Genomic DNA, 22,105 nt, shown 5'->3' on the forward strand with positions numbered 1-22,105 from the left:
TGGTGGTAGTCGTGACGAGGATGATAATGATAATAAATGATGACAAAGACAAGGATCATAATAATAATGATGATAATTAAGAGCAACTTCACCAGTCATTAACCTAAGCACAAAAACAGTTAGTTAAACCACATATCAAAGCCTATCGCATTCTCACCCTTGTGTCATTCGCACCGCCCGCCCTACATTCATTCACGCTTTGATGCTACATTTATATTGAGGTTTACCCTGTGGCGTGAATAGGGCGCTTGTATACACCACATCACAGTTTTTTACACCACCACACCACCTCCACACCAACCACCTCTCTACACTACCATCAGTCATCCACCTCAGGCACTGGTAAGTACTGTATAAACTAAAATAACACAGCATAACAATATACGGGGTGATTTATTTATAACGCTCCTCTTCCCTTCCCATGAGTGATTCTTTGTGTTTATATCTACCCCGCATCATCCAATCCTTTCCTGCTCCCACTGCCACACTCACGCCCACACCAGCAGAACATCCTCGCAAGAAATTTGAACTGAATTTTCTGCTCCCACTTCCACACCCACGCCCACACCCGCAGACTGAACCCTTCCAGCAACAAATCAGATTGGTGAGTTTCTAGTGGAGTGCTATGGATGGATCACCCTGTAATTACGGAGAGAGAGAGAGAGAGAGAGAGAGAGAGAGAGAGAGAGAGAGAGAGAGAATGGTGACTATTCTTTTCATCTGAATTGGATCACTATCACACTTCAACGCCATCATGTGTTCCTAAAGATGAGCCTTAGTTATAGGTACAAGTATCCTTGGTTACTAGTCAAATCAACTCTCCAAACTGACTTCACATGAACATAACGCAAACATTATCTAGACACTAATATAGCAAACTTATCTTCCTAACCTCTAACTTACTTCTCTCCAACATGACATTACATCTATCCACACTACTAAAACTTAACCTATTTCATTAATTCTAACTTATACTGCCTTACCTCCAATAATCACCATACTCTAAGAAACACTTCGGCTAAATAGAAGCTGTTAGATTATACTAGACTGAGATATGGAGGGAAATTTGAAAAAAAATAAAATAAAAAGCCTTCCTCCAACGTCTTCTTGTCTATCGAATTTGACAGGGTATCTTCTTGCATTTGAATTTATGATCTAGTTTTTGCTTTTTTTTTATATATATATAACTCGGGGTGTGCTAAATAAAGTTACCAGACGTATAAAAAGCGTGATTAATTTTCAAACTACCTTAAGTGTAATATTATTTTCCTTCATTACTGACTAGGCCATAGTTTTTTTTTTTTTTTTTTTGGGGGGGATGCTATCAGAAGAGCCAATTTCATATAGATTCAAAACCGTAAACGATATCATGAAATTGCTTCAAGTGGGTAAATCCTGAATTATCGAAGTCTACGCCAAAATTCATTAACGATCAAAAACACTATCTCAGTTTTCCTTTTTCTTGCCCGGAAATACTGACTGATCAGCACGAATAAAGTATATTGAATACAAAGAACTTCATTAACGACTTTTATTTTTGCTAAGAAATACCGATTATCACAAAAACGCATAGCAGTACAGTAACCCCGTTGTCTGACCGAGCAGACCCATCAACCACAGGCACGCGACTGCCCCTGATGGACACTGGTGCAGTAAAACCGATGGTATTATCGAATATCCAGAATTTTCACTGACTAACCTTTTCCTAATTTTTCCCCCACGCCACGAAAAATTGCGAGTTTTCATCTATGTGAACCTGACTAGATGTACAGATAATTAAATGTGTACAATTGACTACATACATATTTTGCATATACAGATTCTTTGTTATTCCTTTCGTCGTATACATGTAAAAGATTAGAAAACTATAGATAAAAAATACCATACCTCATTCAGTGGAGGGAGATATCGATGCAAATGGTGCGGGTTACAGAGTCGAAATTCACAATCAACTCTCTTGCAACTGAATTTTTTTTATTGCAGGAAGGACATTTAGTGTTGTTATAATCTTTTCAAATCTCTTGTTCTTCCTGGAAATAAAAATCTGAGTTACGAGCGGAAATAGATCGTAATTTTCTTGGTGAATCCAGGGAGAGCACTGTCACACAACCACCCAAGTCAAAACTTTCCCGCCAAGTGACGCGATCTTCCCGCCTCCGTCCGCTCTTAATCTTTTTTTTAGTCTATGTCTTTTTCAAACATGTATAATTAAAAAGTATTCTTTTTCATTTACAAGAAATTTATCATATTTTGCAACAACAAAAAAAAGTCGATTTGTGTGTTGATGGCTTCGTGACTAATAACAATGGCGACCCATGCTCATTTCAACCTCATGACTATGGCTCATTGAATTTCATGCATCCACAACTTAGTATTCGAGTTGTGGGAGTGTTCCAGTTACCTCGGATGAAAACATAAATTATAAGACAACCCCTAAACTTGTGCGGGACGGACGCCTTCATGAGGTGGCGCGGATATGACTGGGCGGCTCCCTTACCTGGCTGTACAAACCGTCCCTGACCCTCGGTAAAATGATGATATAAAGGAAGAGCAACTTCAGGTTGAAGTCCACAGGGTTCATGTTCCAGATGTGCTTGGCATTATTACTATAATTACTATATTTGTTTACTTTCATGATTACAGGAGATAGTTTATAAAGCATTTTAATTTTTCGACAAATGTTTCCATAAGCAACTATAGCAATTTACAGGGTGACGGTCCAGCGGCGTCTTGAAGGCTCATCATGAATTTTTGGCTAATGGCGGTATTTTCTTCAGTTCTCATACCCGAAGGTTAGTTCATGCCACATATTTATGAAGAGATCTTAACTTGGGCCTCGATTTTCGTCCTTTTGCAGGTTGATAAAATGAAACAATACTCCCCACTACTTCCATTCCATAACACGACTGTGACTAGCACCATCTTCTAATGCCAATCATTTGTTACAGCTCGGCATCGAAGATAAAGGACAATTTTAGGACAAGTTAAAATGAAAAGAACATAAAAAGAACTGTGTATCTTCAATCAGGTGATGACAGTTTCATGAGTGTAGTTGCTGTTCGTATTTTATTTCAAATATTTATTCATTTTTTCCCTATAAAGGCAAACATATCTGTAGTCTTTATGTTGTACTGCGCCTATCATCCACTCACTTGCTACAGAGGCACCTTCAGATGACTACACAAAGTGACAAGCGAAATGGTTTACCTGTAGGCCTAAGTGTAATATGATGGTGTATTGTGTTGTAGGGTTGGAATTTAGACACTGTTTTTTTATGGCGCCCACCATCCACTCACTCGATGCAGTAATACCTCCAGATAACTCTGCCATTGAATGACAAGCCGAAGAGTACAGTGATGATGTCTTGCAGGGTTGGGACTTAGATGCTACGGGTGTCGGGGGTTTGAACCAGGGCTTCCTTACCATCCCACCACCAACAACCTCGCCTGCAGCCTTACCTTCCAACCCTCCCTGGTGGCCCAGTTCGTTGACCACTCCCCCACCGCTGCATGCTATACCCTCACATACATCATTGGTAAGCTACTAACTACATATACTCTCTTAACTCTATCCATCTATCTATTTGTTGCCAGACGCCTTAATCCCGTAGGGTTGGATTGATAATCGCCTCCACGTCGCTGTTGGGCTCCCCTCCTAGACCACAAACTCCTCTCTCTGTCTCTCATATATCTCTCTCCTCTCCATCCCTCCACCTCATCCTTGATCTCGCCCTCCTGATCCTCACTCACATACTCTCTCTTATTCAGTTTCTCATTCTCCATCCTCTTCAAATACCGTATATGATTTAGCAATACGTCACACAATGTAAGTATAACAGAAATCTACAATGTCACTCATAACTTCTTTAAACCTGTAGGAAATACATCTTTTATCACCTGCACAGGCGGTCGGGTTGTGACAGTTCGCTACCTAACCAACACCAACAACCACCACTACTACGGACGGGCAGCCCTGGGGAAGGAAGAGAGGATTCTGGCGCTCTGGGGGAATGCACTGACCTTGAGTAGCCACGGGAGAACAGACAGGATATGGGTGGCTGGGTACTACTGCTACACGGATCTTTGTAATGGCGCCAACCACTACACTTCAAATTTCCCCTTCGTCATCGTCGTCTCTCTAATGATCTCTTTGGGCAAAATTTTGATGTAACACGACGAGACTGTGGTTTAAATTTTGTTGTTTTTGCTGTTGTGGCCCCAGGTTCGTCTGAAGCATGAACCCGGTGGACTGAAGGCTGGAGTTGTCCTTCTCTTGCAGTCCACCTTTTTCCTAGGGCAGCGGTTCTCAAACTTTTTCGTCGGTGACCCTATTTGGAATATTTCGCGACCCACAGGGTAATAAATAAAACGGAGAGAGAGAGAGAGAGAGAGAGAGAGTAACCGGTATATAGCCTATCGTAGTTATTATGAATATGCAAATAGTATATTATGGATAATTACAATTTCAGTTACATAAACAAAATACGGTACATTGAAACCATTAGGCTTATACTATGTACCTGCGACCCATCATAATTACTCTCGCGACCCACCTTCGGGTCGCGACCCATAGTTTGAGAATCACTGTCCTAGGGGATGGTGAGGGATTCGAGGGACGTTTGTATAAATGGGCAGTGAATCCATCTGGTTATATCAGTGCCACCACATGAAGGCGTCCCTCTCCAGCTGCCAGCATCATTAAATCTGGATATACAATAGACAGTATTTAAAATATTCTCTTCCTTACAAATTACCACCCACAACTAGAACAACACAGTGCACCCACTTCAAAATTCTATCCAGCCAAATAATAAATAAATCACATATCAAACTGTTCATAAATATGTGTAACACTTATGATTTATTTCTACTTTTGACCTTTATTGAAACATTTTTCCTTTTTATCTAGTGATGCTTGTGGAATGATTCTTTGACATCATGGCATGTTTTGTTTCTTGATCTTGCATCACCCTATGAATGCAGGGGAATAATGGCTGATGATGATGAAGATGATGATGATGATGATGATGTTGGTGATGATGATGATGATGATGACGGTGACGACGACGACGACAACAATAATGGTAATGATATACAAATATTTATGTGTCCAGTAACAATAATGCATTCAGCTCAGTATAAAATAATCAAAAGATCTACCGTAATGCTTTGGTTTCATACAGGATCTTACCAAATTATTCTGTTAAATAAGTGTTCATGGCAGTCAATTATCAGAAGACAGCATTATACTCGTAATTACACACATACATAAAAAATGTCACACTTCCTCTGCAACACCCACTGAGGTTGCCATGATACAGCTGGTGTTTTCTATGGACTGGAAGCAGTGCCAAGTGCCAAAACCAGCTAACTGTTGGTGTTAACTTGGGGGGGAAAAGATATAAAATGTGATACATGATTTTTAACAACGAGTGGGTCAGAGCTTCCACTCTAATTCATTGTACAGTACTTGTGGTTCAATGTTCCCTGCCTAAGAGTGATCTATCTATCTATAGCCAGACGACATAATACAGTAAGAGGTGGCAGTTTGTCTTTGAGTTAGTGGTTTAACAGGAGGGGCACTAACCCTCCGCCAACCCACTTGTTGAGATGTAAGGAACTGACTGTGACTACTTAACAAGCCTGTAGCCACACTTTACTGCCCAGTTATATATCAGTGCCACTACATAAAGACATTCCTCTCCGGCACCATCAATAATGTAGGAAAGGATACCAATCACTGAGGAACAGTTGTTACAAAATCTCCTAAAGCCAGAGCTAACAGCCACTGATTCCGTATTAAAACACCTGGTTATATCAGTGCCACTAGGTAAGGCGTCCCTCTCCAGCACCCTCAGTTAGGTAAGAGAGGATACCAATCACTGAGGAAGAGTTGTTAAAAAACAATATCTCCTAATGCTAAAGAGATGACAGACACTTATTTAGTATTAAAACACATTATTTCAGAATAAATATTTGGTAATATGGCAGTTATACAGCAAAAGCAAACAGGAGAGTTAAAAAAAATCACTTTCGACACATAGTTTATACACCAACGCACAGTACACTACACAAATGTCTTAATTTGACCGTTTAAAAAGCTACTGAGGTTTGTCAAGGAGTGCTCTTCTTGTTTGTTACATTCGCTTATACGGTATGTAGTTGCCGCTTCTTTGCCCATAAAATTCTGAGTTCTCTTGATAATTTTTCCTTCTGAAATTCACAGCCATATGCTCAGTCTGTCGGAAATATGGGAACTCCGAAATTGAACTAGTTGTAGTAGATCTGGCCTCAGGTTCATCTGAATGTGAACGCAGTGGACTACAGGTTGACGCTGCCCCCCTATCCTGCAGCACACCATCCTTCTCTGAGGGATAGGGAAGGGACCCGAAGGACGTTTGTATGACCGGGCAGCTCCATCATCCAGTGTTATCGGTGCCACCACATGAAGGCGTCCCTCTCCGACACCAAATTAAACAATATGGGAATGAACACTAACTCAGTAGAGCGCTTGGTCCAGAGTTTTTATTTTTATTTTGCTTTTTTTCGTATTAATATTTTCGTTCCACGTCCTTCCTTATATCTGTGACGCCCACCGATTGTCACTTAAGCACAACCGTCACATCCACACCATTTACGTTTTCCTCTGTCCTCTCCTTCCTTTGCTGGTGCTTTCATTGTCACAGGGTCATATTCTGGTCACCTCAGGGAGCTTTCTAGCAATTCTTCCTTACATATTTAATTCTGTATCTGGTATGTTAATATTCACTGTTATTTCTAAAAACGTTATGAATAATTAAAGGAAATAAACAGCATTAAGCAAAATACCCAGATTCGTCGACTCCAGGTAAGTAACTGCTTATGTGGGGCCGCCTACAAGTACAGCACAGTACACCATGTAGGGATAAAGTACCCCCTAGAGGTGCAAGGAAATATGAGAAGGTCTGGCTCCTGGGTGGATGCTGCAGGTGACTCAACCAGGGTGCACTGCGGCACCACGTATCGGCTCCTCGTCTGAGGGGTAGTTCGTATAATAAAATTAAGGAAGAGGCACCAGACAGCCCCCACGGTGATGAAAATAGGACCCTTAATGATAGCTTTCCTTGCCACGATCTGAGGTATAACTTCAATAGCAGGTCCTCACATGGCCAGCACCACCAATGAATTAGTGTGTGAGAAAAATGGAGTAGGGTGAGGCTGGAGTGAAGTGTGGCAGGGTAATATAAGAGTGGAGCAGGGTGGTGTGAGGCAGGGTGTTGGTGGAGTGGAGGGAGACCGCAGCCGTGAGAAAGAGAAAAAGGATGGTGTGAGGGTGAAGCAGGGATGCGAGAGTGGAAAGCGATAGTGTGAGGCAGGGTGAAGGTGAAGAAATGACGGTGAGGCAGGGTGTTGTGAGGATGGAGCAAAGCAGTGCGAAGTGTGAGGCAGGGTGAAGCAAAGTATGAAAAGGTGAGAGAGGAGCAGGGTGTAGTGGGATTAAAGTGAAGCAGGTCGTGTGTTAGCGAGACAGGATGATGTGAGGTGAGGAAGGAGGAAGGGTGATGTGAAGGAGATGCAAGGGTAACGTGAGGGCGAAGTAGGGTGAGGCAGGGTGGTGTGTGTGCCTTCCTTCCTATAGATGGTGAGGTCTGGCTGCCATCTCTTCAACCCACCAGCTGACACTTGCCTCGGGGGTCCAGCCGGGTGCCCTGGAAAGAGGTGTTCATCATCATCATCATCATCAGAAATAAAAAGAGGGAAATATAGTTTGAATGAAGTGGATAGGGGAAGCTTTCTTCCTGGCCAACATTCCTCTCGTACCCACAAACTCTTGTACATAAACACATTTCACCGCATTCCCAGGCAGGGAACTCTCCCACATTTTCCAAGCAAAGTCTGGGCTGAGACTACTACTACTCATACAGTAGTCAAAGACCAGGCTGAGACTACTGCAACTCATACACATCTCCTATACACAACTCATCCTTTTGGGTGTTATGCCTCCTCCCTGCACCTCGCCATGTGGAAGGATCCTGTTCCGACCCTGGCAAGACCCTTGCTGTCAGCCACACGAAGGCAGTTGCTTGCTTGTGGTTAATGGGTCTACTCAACCAGACAGCTTGAGGCAAAGGAACAACAGGAGCCAGTCAGAGTGACATCTTGTGGTGCTTACCATACAGTTCTAGTGCTAATCTATTGTCACAACTCAGTATTTAAAATGGAGACGGGGTAACAAGTCAGTGTAAACAGAATATAGTAACTTACGCGCGGGCATGTGATGGTTGGTCTGCGAGGGCCCACTACTGTACCCAGCGTAAGTCTCCTGTCCCTCCCCTGGGGTATAAACCTGGGTCGGCACTTGTAATTGTAGTCCCTCTTGGCTCCGGGTTTACAGGCACTGAGCAGGGGGGCTTGTATTATTCCCCCTCCATCACCCAACTGCCTACGGTCTCTATGTCGGAGGTATTTAGGAAGTGACATTTCTGAGGAGGAGGACAGTTGCTGGTCGTCTTCATCACCATCATCATCATCCTCGCTTGTTTCATCTACCTTTTCCTGTATTGTTTGGTTACTGGTGCCGTTCCCCCCAGACACATCCCCCACACCACCAGACTGCGTTGGAGGGAGGACGGTTGGTACGCGGACGGGCAGCTTAGGGTTCTTCCGCCTCTTCTTCCCTCTCGTACCGGTGGCATTTCTGTGAGTTTCAGGTCTCTGCTTTCTCTTCCGTCCACGTCTCCTCCCCTTTTTCTTCTTCCTCCTCCTTCGGCCTTTCTTCTTCCTGCGCCCCCTGCCCTTCTTCCTGGCCTTGCGTCCCCGGGATTCATGCTGTCTGCCGCTGCCTCTACTCCTGACCGTCGATGGCGTCTGTTCTACCACTACAGGATCACTGGCCCCGGACTGGTTCACCTGTTGATAAAGTTTCCAACGTGATTTGATTATCTGAAAAAATTTATTACTGGATTAGTGTAGTGGAGGGGTAGAAGGGAAAAAGGAGACCAAGGATGAGGAGGAGGTATGTATTTGTGTATATGAATGATGGTGGTATGAGGTGAAGGTAGGGTAACAAGATGGTGGACAGGGTGATAAGGAAGTAACATGTCCGTGGCCACCCCTTCCGATTCAAGGCACCAGGCTATATAGAGAGAAATAAACTGATACTGTTGTAGCTTCAATTATCCTTAATATCCCCAACACATTTTACGCGGGAGGGAAGGGCCTGGATGAGGAATGGAAAGACAGATTAATATTATGCCTGCACCTGACTTTTAGTACTGATCAGATTAATAGGAAAAAATAAACACTGTGGGGTGAGGCTACCAGGTCAGAAGGAAGGAGACGAGGGAAGGAGCAGATGAGTATATCAGTGAATGTCATGCGAAAAACTAGTGCATGGGCGTAACCTAATCACATGAACCATATATCAGTCAGTATTATTACTGTCATGCCCATTTTCCTCTAAAATTAAGACTATTGAGGAGTGATGCCAGCGATCATTCACCTCAGATCACATCAGTTCAAACTGAATGACATGACGCCATATTTCCTCTCAAGGAATCCCTGTACAGTACTGGGGTTAGCCATCGTACAGCTGATGTTTTCTATGGACAGGAAGCTAAGACAAGTATCAAAACCAGCTAATTACTTCCAAGCAGCTGCGCGAAACTGTTGAGAAAAAATAAATTTAAGACATGTACTAACATCAGAACTCCTACGCTCCTCATGGGGCAACATACGATTGGATGATGAATGAATGAATGAAAATAATATCCGAAACTAGAGGGACACTCAGTGGAGCGCATCTCTCTGACAAGGACAACGTAATTTCCAAACCACTCCTCATAATGGGTTAGGTTTTCTCATCAGTGATTAAGGTTTAACAGAAAATGTTTTCCGGGTCCAGAATTTGTAATACGATCCTAATTGGTCCCAAAAGTTAACTGACTGTTCCCTGGAACATGGGCTATCTACCCACCAAATTTGGTCCAAATCTCTCTTTTAGTTTTTCAGTAATCCTGCTAACAGACAATCAAACTAACAAACAAACAAGCAAACTGGGGTGAAAACATACTCTCCTTGTCGGTGAGAGCAATGTGAGACTTTCAGTTTGACCTGTGACTATCTAATTGTGGCTGAATGTTTCCTACCTAAGAGTGATGTTTGTATGGCTAGTTATCAAGCTCAAAGCCACAGTTCAGTCTTATAGCGGTTCCTCCCACGGCCTAATATAACCATCTAAATTCAGTACATCCAGTTGATTTTCTTTTCCAATCCAGTATTGCCCCTGCAGGAGAATACGAGCTCAGGGCAGGACTACTCATTGCAAGCATTTAAAGCAAGAGTGGCCAAATGTCTTCCCTTGAGTGGCGGGATGTAAACAATAGCACCCCACCATCCCTCAAGAAGATTCTTATGGGTGACACCTGGAGCACCTTTACTCACTAGATCAGCAGGCATCTAAATTCAAAAATAAAATAAAAAAAAACTCTGCAAGCAACACGGCCAATGCACTACGTCAATAGAGGACACAAAAGCCTACCTTTGAAAATATTTTAAATTACACCGTTAAACTAGGAAAATTATGAATCCAATACTTTTCTCAGGATTGGATTAACCGACAAGGAAGAGGTCCTGGGGAAACCTCCTAAACCTAAAAGAACAATTCTCCTGAAGTACAAAGAACACAACCCTTGGACTCACCTTGACAATGGCCGAGGAGTTTTGGTGGCGAATGTGGTGCGGGAGTGTGGTGTTGAGAGGCGAAGTTTGGGTTAGGTCCCTCCCTGATGTTCCTCCAGCCTTTCTGCCTCGCCCTCTCCTCCTCGCTCGCTGCCCTGCCTCCCTTCCACCCTTAGATTCGTTTTGGGATTCATGTTTACTTTCTTCAAGAACCTCTTCAGTAACACCAGTGGAAGTAGTGGCACTGCTGGCCTGAGAGCTTCCGTGTCTTGCACGTTTACGTGTGCTCCTCCTGGGATGCTGTGGCTCATTTCTCGACTGACCCTCTTTACTTCCTTCAAGAACCTCGTCTATACTGACAGCAGAAGATGTGGCATTGCCAGCCTGTACATTCCTATGTCTGGCGTGTCTATGCGTGCTCCTCCTTGGGTGTCCTGACTCATTTCTAGAGCGGCCGCGTTTCCTTGATCGACTGTGTTTACTTCCTTCAAGAACCTCCTCACTGGTGGATTCAGGGATGGTGGCATTGTGAGAGTTCCCCCTTCTGGTGCGTCTACGTGAGTTCCTCCTGGGGCGCCGAGACCTCATTAGTGGGAAGAGGTCAGCTGGGATGTCCCTCGTATCGATGAACGGGACTGAGAGTTGGCCTGATGCGAGGAAGTGCGGCGCCCCTGCCTTCAGAGACAACACGTCCCGTTTGGCTCGGTTAACACCCTTCACCTCCAGGTCCCATGTGGTGCCGTTCATGATGATGTATGACACCTGTGACAACACCACCAGCGGATATGGCCAACTTTAATTATCTTTTTATTACACTTTTGTTTTTAAATATCAGGAGCAGATAATTCAGATAAAAACATCAATTACATTTCTTTTTTCATTCTTTTTAAACTTTTAAACATTTGCCTGAGCACAATACATAACATTCTGCATGGGAATCCAGGAGATGTGAGGCCAGGAAGAAGGGCAGGGGACGGAGGAAGAAGAAAAAGGGGAGGAGACGTGGATGGAAGAGGAAGCAGATTTTTCTTGGGTTAATAAATCATCTGTGTTGCCTGAATGAAACACCTAAACCGCATCCTATTTTACACAGCACTGCATATATGACATAAAAAAAAATTGCAACAAAGGACCTGCTAATCAGTATAGCCATAAAACATGCGTGTGCCTTTATGAAACACCCGGCACTGCACTGAAATACTGTAGCCGAAAAAATATATCCTCTTGAGTGACAATGTGAAAGTAACTACTGTAATAAAGTTCTATACTCGTTTTACTCTAACTTGGCCTAAAATAGACGTCTCCCAACCTTGAATGCGAAGTTTAAGGAAGAGATTAACATTAGAAAATTATACTAGTCACGAAGAAGTGCTTGGAAAGAATGTAGTGCTACAGTATTGCATTATTCTGCCACTGATATACACTAAATAGGAAGCAAACGGACGAATATCTGGGCCAAGTTCAGGTAAAAGAACTATGTTGAAAAAATAAAATGCTTATCTAAAATTAGGCATAACTAAAAAGATGAAAGACTAACTAGGAGTGTATGCGAGTGAGGTGGAGGGGGAGACCGAGGATGAGATGGAGGGATGGAGTAGAGAGGTGAGAGAGGGGGTGTAAGCTAAGGGGAGGGCAGCGAACTGGCATGGGACTGGGCGATATGGAGATGATTTGTTTGTGGCTACTCCTTACGGGATTAAGGCATCTGACTAGAGAAAGAGAGAGAGAGAGAGAGAGAGAGAGAGAGAGAGAGAGAGAGAGAGAGAGAGAGAGAAGTAACACAAAACCGTATGAGTCACCTGGTAATGGTGGTATTTCTGGTCCTGTGATGCTGGGAAGGACATCTGCTGGTACATGAAGGATCTACGAGGGCGGGAGAGGCCAGCTTCCATCAACGACACACACGTTGCCTCCAGCCGATCCGTGTCATACCCAAAACGCTGACCTCGCTTGCAGGGCTTTTGCTGTGAATGGATAGTATTAAAGTACAGGAGGTATTTATTAGTTAACTTTGTCCATATTATAGTACAGGTATTTATTAGTTAACTTTGTTCATATTATAGTACAGGTATTTATTAGTTAACTTTATCCATGTTATAGTACAGGTATTCATTAGTTAACTTTATCCATGTTATAGTACAGGTATTTATCATTTAACTTTATCCATCCATCCATCATCCAATCTTGTGTTGCCTCATGAGGAGCGTTGGAAAATAACTTGCCAAAATCTCGTCTTATCCTGCCTTACTTCATCGTCATACTACCTGATCATATTTAATTTCACTTCATCTCACTTTACCAAAACTTGCCTCAGTTCATCTGATCTAATTTCACCCTATCTCATCTCATCTCACTGCATCATATCACACCTGACATTACCTCACTTCAATTTTTCTAATTTCGCCTCACTTTGCCACACCTCACTTCATCTGAATGCATACCGCTGAGTGAAAGAGGGATTCGTGACAGGTGATATTGTTGTTGTTGTTGCTTAACTTCAGTCCATCTGGCCAAACAGACCCATCGACCACAAGTAAGCAACTGCTTCTGTGGGGCCGTCTTACAGGTACAGTACAGTACAGTACATACACCGTGCAGGGATCCAGTGCCCTCTTGTGGAAGACAGCATCTCACCAGGGTCGGATCAAGTTCCTTCCTACATTATGGTTCAGGGAAATATAAGGAGGTTTGGCTGCCACATGGTCCCAGCAGCTGCTTCACCCAGGGTGCACTGCGCCACCACGTGCAGGTTCCTCATCAGTACCTCCCAATCAGTGTAATAGTAGGATATGACATTTGACATTACAAATGACCTTGTAAATAAATAATGTCTAGCAATGCGCATCCCACCTCATTAAACTGGTAGCAATAGCCATCCTTGTTTGGCGCGTATGGCAGATCGTCTGGCCACAGCTGACTGTTGGCGGGGCGGCAAGGGTCGGGCAGGCAGGCCAGGGTTTTACTGGATCTCTCAAACTGTAGTACTAATCCTTCACGACAGTATGCTTCCTCGTGTAGGTAGTAGCACGAGTCACCCGGACCAGAGAACATACCTACAGAAAATATCATCATCATCACCATCATCATCATCACCACAACCATCACCACATAGAAAAACAGCATGTACCAAAAACAGCGTGGACGAGACACTAACATTACAGATACAAGACGAAAATAATACTGTACAATGCAAAAATAACTAGTGGCAGTAAATCAGTTCACCCACCGACCACCCTTGTATGTGCATTATGGAGGCTGACTTGCAGAGGCCTGACAAGCGTGGGCAGTCCTCCTACATTTTACAGGTTCAAAGGTGTTCTACAGATGAATGACAACTGAATATTAACGAACACCACCTACCATAACCAGGGAAGGGATCCACTCCTACCCTGACCTTCATATATGGGTATAATTGTGCAAGGCTGTTGGAGTGTAGGGTGAGAAAATTTAATGTTTGAGTGGCTATCTTAATGAGAAAGTCTGCATATATCACTGAAAAACCCTGGACAGTGTGGAAACAAGTGAGTGGTTGACGGTGTACAGTACAATGATAGAGGGTGTACAGTACAATGGTAGAGGGTGTACAGTACAATGGTAGAGGGTGTACAGTACAATGGTAGGGGGTGTTATAGGGTGTACAATGGTTCTGGAAGTGAGATAAGTGCATGAGAGGGGGAGGGAGGGTGTACAGTACAATGGTAGGGGATGTAGAGGGTGTACAGTACAATGTTACAGAGTGTACAATTGTTCTGGTGCACTACGTACCCTCGGGACAGTCACACACAGCGGTCCCAATGGCGGTGAGGTACAAACGCTTCTCGCCAGGACAGAGGCCAGGCTCGTTGACATGGTGACACATCTGGTCCGATTCCACGTACACGAAGTTATCCGCACACAGCCGGGGTACACACTCGCCCTGTACGTACACACACACACAAATCAGGGCTGCGTAATACCTGTTCCTTAGTGATTTACTTTGGATATTAGATCTTACTATTCTCAGTTCAAGATGACACGAGGCAACGTAATTATCACAAGCGTATGTATTATCTGGAGTGTGTGTATGGGTGTATTCCTCTATATCCATGTAGAGTATTATCAACCATTACCGTGTATGTGTGTCCCTGTTGTGTATGTATGAGTGTATTACCATTTGAGGTGTATGGATGGCTGTATGCCTCTATTACCAACCATGTCTTACCGTATATGTGTCCCTGTTGAGGAGGACCCAGTGTTTGTAAGGACAGGGGTGTGACGATAGGAGAGGCGCACAGCTGTCTCGACCCAAAGACACTTCATCCCTTCCACACCCATCCTCGCTTTCATCATCACCTGGGAAAGAGAGGCAGAGTTAGAAATAGACAGACAGAGAGACAGATTTTCTTTCTTTCTTTCTTTCTTTTACAGAAAATAAACAGAGGAAGGAAATCAAATTAAAAACAAATTCCATTCACTAGATTACAATTGTCCTCTGTTCATAATATAAAAAAAATAGACTTGAACTGCTAATTCTACCACTGAGCTACGTGAAATAAGCTGTAACTGGAAAAAAACTGGGCCAAGTCAAGGTAAAGGGATTATACCATGTTTCCAGGCACATTTCACTCTCATGGTAGTACCCTCCAAAATCCACTGTAACCAACCGTCTAATAACCACACTAATATACACAATACATCACCAGTACAGGTCTGTAACTTTCTCTTCTTTTTGGTAAGGAAAATACTGATTAATCGTATCGTATCGTTTATGAAGGCTCTAACACGCTTGAATGCATTTTTCCCTCCATGTCAACATGTGGCTTGGCGTAGGGTTAGTGCCCCTCCCCGTAAAACAACTAACTCAAAGACAAACGGCCACCCCTTATGGGATTATGGCGTCTGACGATAGATAGACAGATAGATAGAAACCCTCCTTCCATCCCACTTGTACCTACTCACCCTCCTTCCATCCCTGTACCAACTCACCCTCCTTCCATCCCACTTGTACCTACTCACCCTCCTTCCATCCCACTTGTACCTACTCACCCTCCTTCCATCCCTGTACCAACTCACCCTCCTTCCATCCCACTTGTACCTACTCACCCTCCTTCCATCCCACTTGTACCTACTCACCCTCCTTCCATCCCTGTACCAACTCACCCTCCTTCCCTCCCTGTACCAACTCACCCTCCTTCCATCCCTGTACCAACTCACCCTCCTTCCATCCCTGTACCAACTCACCCTCCTTCCATCCCTGTACCAACTCACCTAACACTGGAATTTCCTTGGGGAGGACTGGCACAGGCTGGGATGCTGGGGGTGGTGGGGAGGGCATCGGGGGAGGCAGTGGGGTCCGGGCTGTCTTGGGAATGGGGAAGAACCTGGGGAAAAATTCAGAAAATGATTAACACATTTTTTGATAAACCGCAGCAGATTTTTTTTTTTTTAGATGGTTTGGCAAAGTGGACAGGATGAGAATGAGAGACTGACTAGGAGAGTATATGTGTCATGATAAACCAGAAGCAGATAATTTCCTTCATAACTAATCTTGTGTTGATGTGGATGTGACTGAAAGCATTAGGGTTGTCTGGCCAAGTGGAAACGATGGGGAATGAGAGACTAACTAGGAAAGTGTATGTGGGCTCAATCGGTAGAGTGGTGGCCTGCAGTCCTACCGGACCCAGGTTCAGATCCTCGCTGGGGCAGGGAACAGTTTAAGGATTTGAATTCCATGAAAAGCAAACTTTACTGATCTACCAGAAGACCCGCCGACATGTCGTAAAAATACCCCCGCTAATACCAATACACCAGTCCTGTATGAGACAGACCTGATATGTATTCAATATGGACGGTGGGTGCTAGCGCCGAAGTGGTGACATGTAGAGGTGTATGGGATGTAGGAGGACTATTGGGCCTTGAGTGTAGGCTGTGAAGCCTATGCTCAGAGTCGGACACATTAAAAAAAAAAAAAAAAAAACATCTTTATGATAAACCAAGAGCAGATAACTTCTTTCATAAATAATTCTGTTTTGCGTTTATGTGGATGTGACTGAAAGCATTAGGAGGAATACTATTGAGATTGTCTGGTCATGTGGAGATGATGGGGAATGAGCGACTGACTAGGAGTGTAATGCGAGTGAGGTGGAGGGGGAGGCCAGGGATGGGATGAATGGAGTAGAGAAGTATATGAAAGAGGTTGGGTGTATGATGGGGGAGGGCAGCGAAATGGCAAGGGGACAGGGCGACATGGAGGTGATTTGTTTGTGGCCATCCGTTACAGGATTAAGGACATACATAACAAGTCTAAGGTACCAGATCTTATGGGGTAAATCAGCGCTGGGGGCATGATCAGGGTAGCATTGATTAAGCTGTGCCACGCTGTATGCCAGGATGATCCCCGATGCCACGCCACTCAGGGAGATGAACGAGGAGCGGACCGCCTCTGTGGGGGACGAACAGGAGACAGAGGACAGGAGACGTGGGTTGGAGTCCCATAGTTTGCGTACCTGAAGTGGTGATTAGGGTATGGGTTAGAGGGTTGGTTGAGGTGTAGGGGTGAAGGATCAGGTTTGAGGTGTAGTGGTGATTAGGGTGTGGGTTAGAGGGTTGGTTGGGGTGTAGTGGGGGAGGGTTAGGGTGTGGGTGTAGTGGGGGAGATACAGGGTGTGGGTTAGAGGGTTGGTTTGGGTGTAGTGGTGGAGAATTAGGGTGTGGGTGTAGTGGTGGAGGATTAGGGTGTGGGTAAGAGGGATGGTTTGGGTGAGGAGATTAACTGTTTGCTCATATTATTATTATTATTATTATTACTGTTATTACTACTACTACTTCTGTTATTCTTATTATTATTATATTATTATTATTATCATCACCATCATCAGCTTCATAATATCACCTTTGAGCACCTCTGTCCATCCATCCATCCATCAATCAATCTACCTATCTATCTATCTACCTCTATCATCCATCTATCTATCTATCTACCTACCTACCTATCTATCTGTCTATCTCTCTACCTACCTAAGTCTATCATCTATCTATCTATCTATCTATCTACCTACCTACCTATCTATTTGTCTATCTACCTATCTGTCTATCTTTTTTTTTTTTTTTTTTTTTAATAGCAGAACGGAGGAAGGAAAAACAAATGGGGAAAAAAAAATAATCCATACACCAGATTACTGGTGTCGTCCATTCATAAAATATCTGTAACAGTTAGACTTGAACAGTTGTGGGTTGAAATTTGGAGGAAAACAACTCTGGGGAAGCGAGTTCCAGAGAGATGCAGTTCGGGGAATGGAAGAATTCTGATAGGCAGAAGTTCTGCAATATGGTTGAGTGACATTCCAGTCATGAGCGCTACCAGATGCCCGTGTAGCACGAGGGAAGGCATGGAGAGGTGGCACCATGGACGCAACTTCGTCTGAGCATTTGCCATAAAAATATCTGTAAAATAATGCAAGGGAGGCAACATTCCTTCTTACTTGCAGGGGAGGTAGTTTATATGTAATGGCAGGGTTGTTAATGATTCTAACAGCTTTATTCTGAATTTTGTCTAGTTGTCTTAATGCAACCTCTCCACAACCATTCCACAAGGGTGAGCAATATTCAAGCTGAGAGCGCACATGACTCTTATAAATTATAGCTAACTGCTCGTCAGTGAAGAAGTTACGGACTCTGTACAATAATCCAAGTTTCTTTGAGGCGGTTTTAGCAAGTGATCTGACTACCTACCTATCTATCTGTATCTCTCTACCTACCTATCTGTCTAACTATCTATCTATCTATCTACCTATCACTACCCTCTATCTGTCTATCTATCTATCTATCTCCTCACCCTCTCACTTGCTCCACCACACAGATCAATCAATCACTTCCCAAATCAACTCAAACCTTCACTGCTTCCTATACACATTCTCTCTCTTTCTCTCTGTCTCTGTCTGTCTGTCTCTCTCTCTCTCTCTCTCTCTCTCTCTCACCTGTTCCACCACTGATATATGGAGAGGAACCCGGCCGCCTTCGGGAGTGGTGACGTGGGGAAGGGCGCTGAACTGCTCCAAGGACAGGCTGGAGAGATTATATTGCAGGTGGGTCAGCAGGGGCGGTAGAGTAGGATCCACGCTGTAGGGGGCACAAGGGGGCATCAGAGGGCATTTTTGGGGGCATAGGAGGGCATTAGTGGGCATTCTGTGGGGCATGGGAGAGGACAGAGGACGTGGGAAGAGGGGATGGATCAAGAAGGGCATTAGTGGGCATCTGGGGGCATAGGAGGGCATTAGTGGGCATTCTGGGGGCATAGGAGGGCATTAGTGGGCATTCTGGAGGCATAGGGAGCATAGGAGGGCATCAGTAGGGCATTCTGGGGGCATAGGAGGGCATTAGTGGGCATTCTGGGGGCATAGGGAGCATAGGAGGGCATCAGTGGGCATTCTGGGGGCATAGGAGGGCATCAGTAGGGCATTCTGGGGCATAGGAGGGCATTAACGGGGCATTCTGGGGCACAGGGGGGCATTAGTGGGCATAGAAGGGCATCAGTGTGGAGAGGTCAAGTGGCATAAGAAGGAGATCAGCGGGCATGATTGAAGGCCTGATGGATTACACTGTAGGTGGGACGGGGCATCAGTGGGCAGTTAGAGTATGGAAGGCGGAGGAACGCAACACAAGGCCGGGAATAAGAAAATGATAAGAAAAAATAAGAAAAGACTAAGAAAAAGTAAGAAAATGAGGGTAACATAGTGTCACCTTCGTCGCCTTCTGCGTGAGGAAGGCGGGGGGGACGCAGCAGGAGGCCGGGGATAAGAAAATACTAGGAAAAAATAAGAAAAGATAGAGAAAAAATCAGAAAAGACTAAGAAAAGAGTAAGAAAAAATAAGAAAAGAGTAAGAAGAGTAAGAAAAGAGTTAAAAAATAAGAAAATACTAGAAAAAGAGTAAAAAAATAAGGAAAGACTAAGAAAAGAGTAAAAAAATAAGGAAAGACTAAGAAAAGAGTAAAAAAAAATAAGGAAAGACTAAGAAAAGAGTAAAGAAAATAAGGAAAGACTAAGAAAAGAGTAAAAAAAATAAGGAAAGACTAAGAAAAGAGTAAAAAAATCAGGAAAGACTAAGAAAAGAGTAAAGAAAATAAGGAAAGACTAAGAAAAGAGTAAAAAAATAAGGAAAGACTAAGAAAAGAGTAAAAAAATAAGGAAAGACTAAGAAAAGAGTAAAAAAATAAGAAAATACTAGGAAAAGAGTAAAAAAAATAAGGAAAGACTAAGAAAAGAGTAAAAAAATAAGGAAAGAGAAAAAATAAGGGTAAAATAATCCCACCTTCGTCGCCTTCTGCGTGAGGAAGGCGGGGGGACGCAGCAGGAGGCCGGGGATGCGACACACAGGTTGAAGAGGCCCAGGAGGTACAAGGCTGTTAGCACTGACGTGGTGACCGCCCCGGAACACGACCCAGCCCCCGCCCTGGCTGCCACCTGATGGAGTAATGAGTGAAGGAATGAAGGAATGAATAACTAGATAAATAAGTAATTAAATAAGTATATAAATTATGTTGTTAAAGGAACAGATGAAACAATAAAATGAGAACAAAATAATACTAATTCTTCTACTACTATTACTGCAACTAGCTGCTATCTACTACTACTGATACTATTACTACTACTACTATTACAACTGTTACTACTACTACTACTTCTTCTATTACTGCTACTAATCTACCGTTACAACTCAGCGTTCAAGACGGGGAGGTGGCAGGTTTAGGCCAGGTTAGAGTGTAAAGGTCCAGCGCCACATCTCACCTCCTGCAGCGACCTCCAATCACTGAGGTCAGAGTGCTTCAGGGCGTCTACGTAGGCCAAGGTATCAGCCTCGGAGGGGAAGCTGTAGTGCAGGAGGGCCTCACGGGGGGCGGGGGGCATGGGGTGTGTGTAGAAGGGCGTGGGGTGTGTGTAGAGGGGCGAGGGGAGTGACGCCCCCCCACCCACAGCGGCCTGGATGAGAGGTGGAGGCCCCGGCATGCTATCAGTGGCTGCTGGTGGGGCCTGTACCTGTGCCTGCCTCCCGCCGACACGCACCCGCCCTGGATTGTACAGGAAAAATATGAGAAAAGGTACAGCATCATCATCATCATCATCACCATCATCAGCAGCAGCACCACCATCACCAATAACATCATTATCATCATCGGCATCATCATCATTATTATCATCAGCACCATCACCATTATTATCATCATCATTATCATCTGCACCACCGTCATCATCATCATCATCATCATCGTCAAAAGTCTTACTCCCACGTTAAAAGATGGAAAGAAAATGGGTAAATAAATAAATTAAGACTGAGGATATACACACAAACTCATACTTAATTGCGAGTTTGTATACCATTCTCTTGTCTCCTTGCCCCTCTCCCCCTTCCCCTCCCTATCCTCCCATCCACCCTCTCCCCACACTCCCCATTCCCACTCATCTATTCTCCCTCCAATCCCCCCCCCTCTCTCTCTCTCTTCCCTCTCCCCCTTCCCCTCCCTATCCTCCCATCCATCCTCTCCCCACACTCCCCATTCCCACTCATATTCTCCCTCCTCCCCCTCCCCTGTTTCTCTCTCTTCCCTATCCCTCCATCCCCACACACACCAGTCCTTGAACTCCACTGTACATTAAAATCACCCTCAGCTCTGTAATAATAACCTTGTTGAATCCTTTCTGTCTTCATTACCCCCTCCACCATCACCACCCATTCCCTCTTCCCCCTCCCTCCTCTCTCCCTCTTCCCCTCCTTCACCCTCATCCCCTTTCCCTCCCCTCCCACTCCTTATCTCCCTATCATTCTACCCCTCCCTCCCTCCCTCTCCCCTTTTCCCCTCCCCTCCCTCTTTTTCATTCCCTTTCCCTTTACCACCACCTCATTCCATCTCCCTTCTTGTCCCTCCCTCCGCCCCACACCCTCTCCCCCCATCCCTCATCCGCACCCATTATCCCCATCCTTCTTCCTCTCCCTCTCCCTCCTACCCCACACACCCAGCCAGACTTTAAACAAGCACTCGTGTTTTTATAACTACCCACAACTGCAGTACTAACGACCTAATCCGACCCATTGTGTCTTCATTAACCCTCACACTACACAAATGTCTTTACATATATTTTCTTTTGCTACCGCCTGACGATATATATATGAGAAAGACATAGTAGTAGTAGTAGTAATAATAGAAGGAGGAGGAGGAGAAGCACACTATATACTATCTAACATCAAAGCATATCCAGCCAAGTGATCCATTAGTACCAGAATATCAACATAACATTCCCATTTGCCTCTCTCAATGACGCTCAACGAATTACACAAACGCAGATATAACAGTCCTTTAAATTGTTAAAAATGTACGAGTTATTTAGCAATCTAGTGTTTATTAAGATGTATGTGGGAAGGAAGGCAATTGTGCAATGAAGCGAGTTTAAGTGGTGGGGAGATGTTAGTACTGG

The 22,105-nt window shown here is 44.1% G+C and overlaps 1 protein-coding gene across 1 annotated transcript; it reads right to left on the bottom strand.

The window, feature by feature from the left end:
- Positions 1 to 7,558: 7,558 nt before the first annotated feature.
- Positions 7,559 to 20,569, bottom strand: LOC145397244 (uncharacterized; the record flags this gene model as incomplete). The annotated part of the gene is made up of 12 exons (XM_080270439.1): positions 7,559 to 7,687; positions 8,244 to 8,888; positions 10,680 to 11,420; positions 12,458 to 12,622; positions 13,509 to 13,711; positions 14,424 to 14,574; positions 14,860 to 14,990; positions 15,906 to 16,018; positions 16,950 to 17,143; positions 18,614 to 18,755; positions 19,947 to 20,098; positions 20,423 to 20,569. Coding segments are annotated over 12 exons (2,829 nt in total), but the record flags the coding sequence as incomplete, so codon positions are not given.
- Between the last annotated feature and the right edge of the window lie 1,536 nt (positions 20,570 to 22,105).

This window comes from Coenobita brevimanus, chromosome 40 (assembly GCF_032717465.1).
Source record: "Coenobita brevimanus isolate Jiangsu-jjx chromosome 40, ASM3271746v2, whole genome shotgun sequence".
In the NCBI taxonomy this organism is placed as follows: Eukaryota; Metazoa; Arthropoda; class Malacostraca; order Decapoda; family Coenobitidae; genus Coenobita; species Coenobita brevimanus.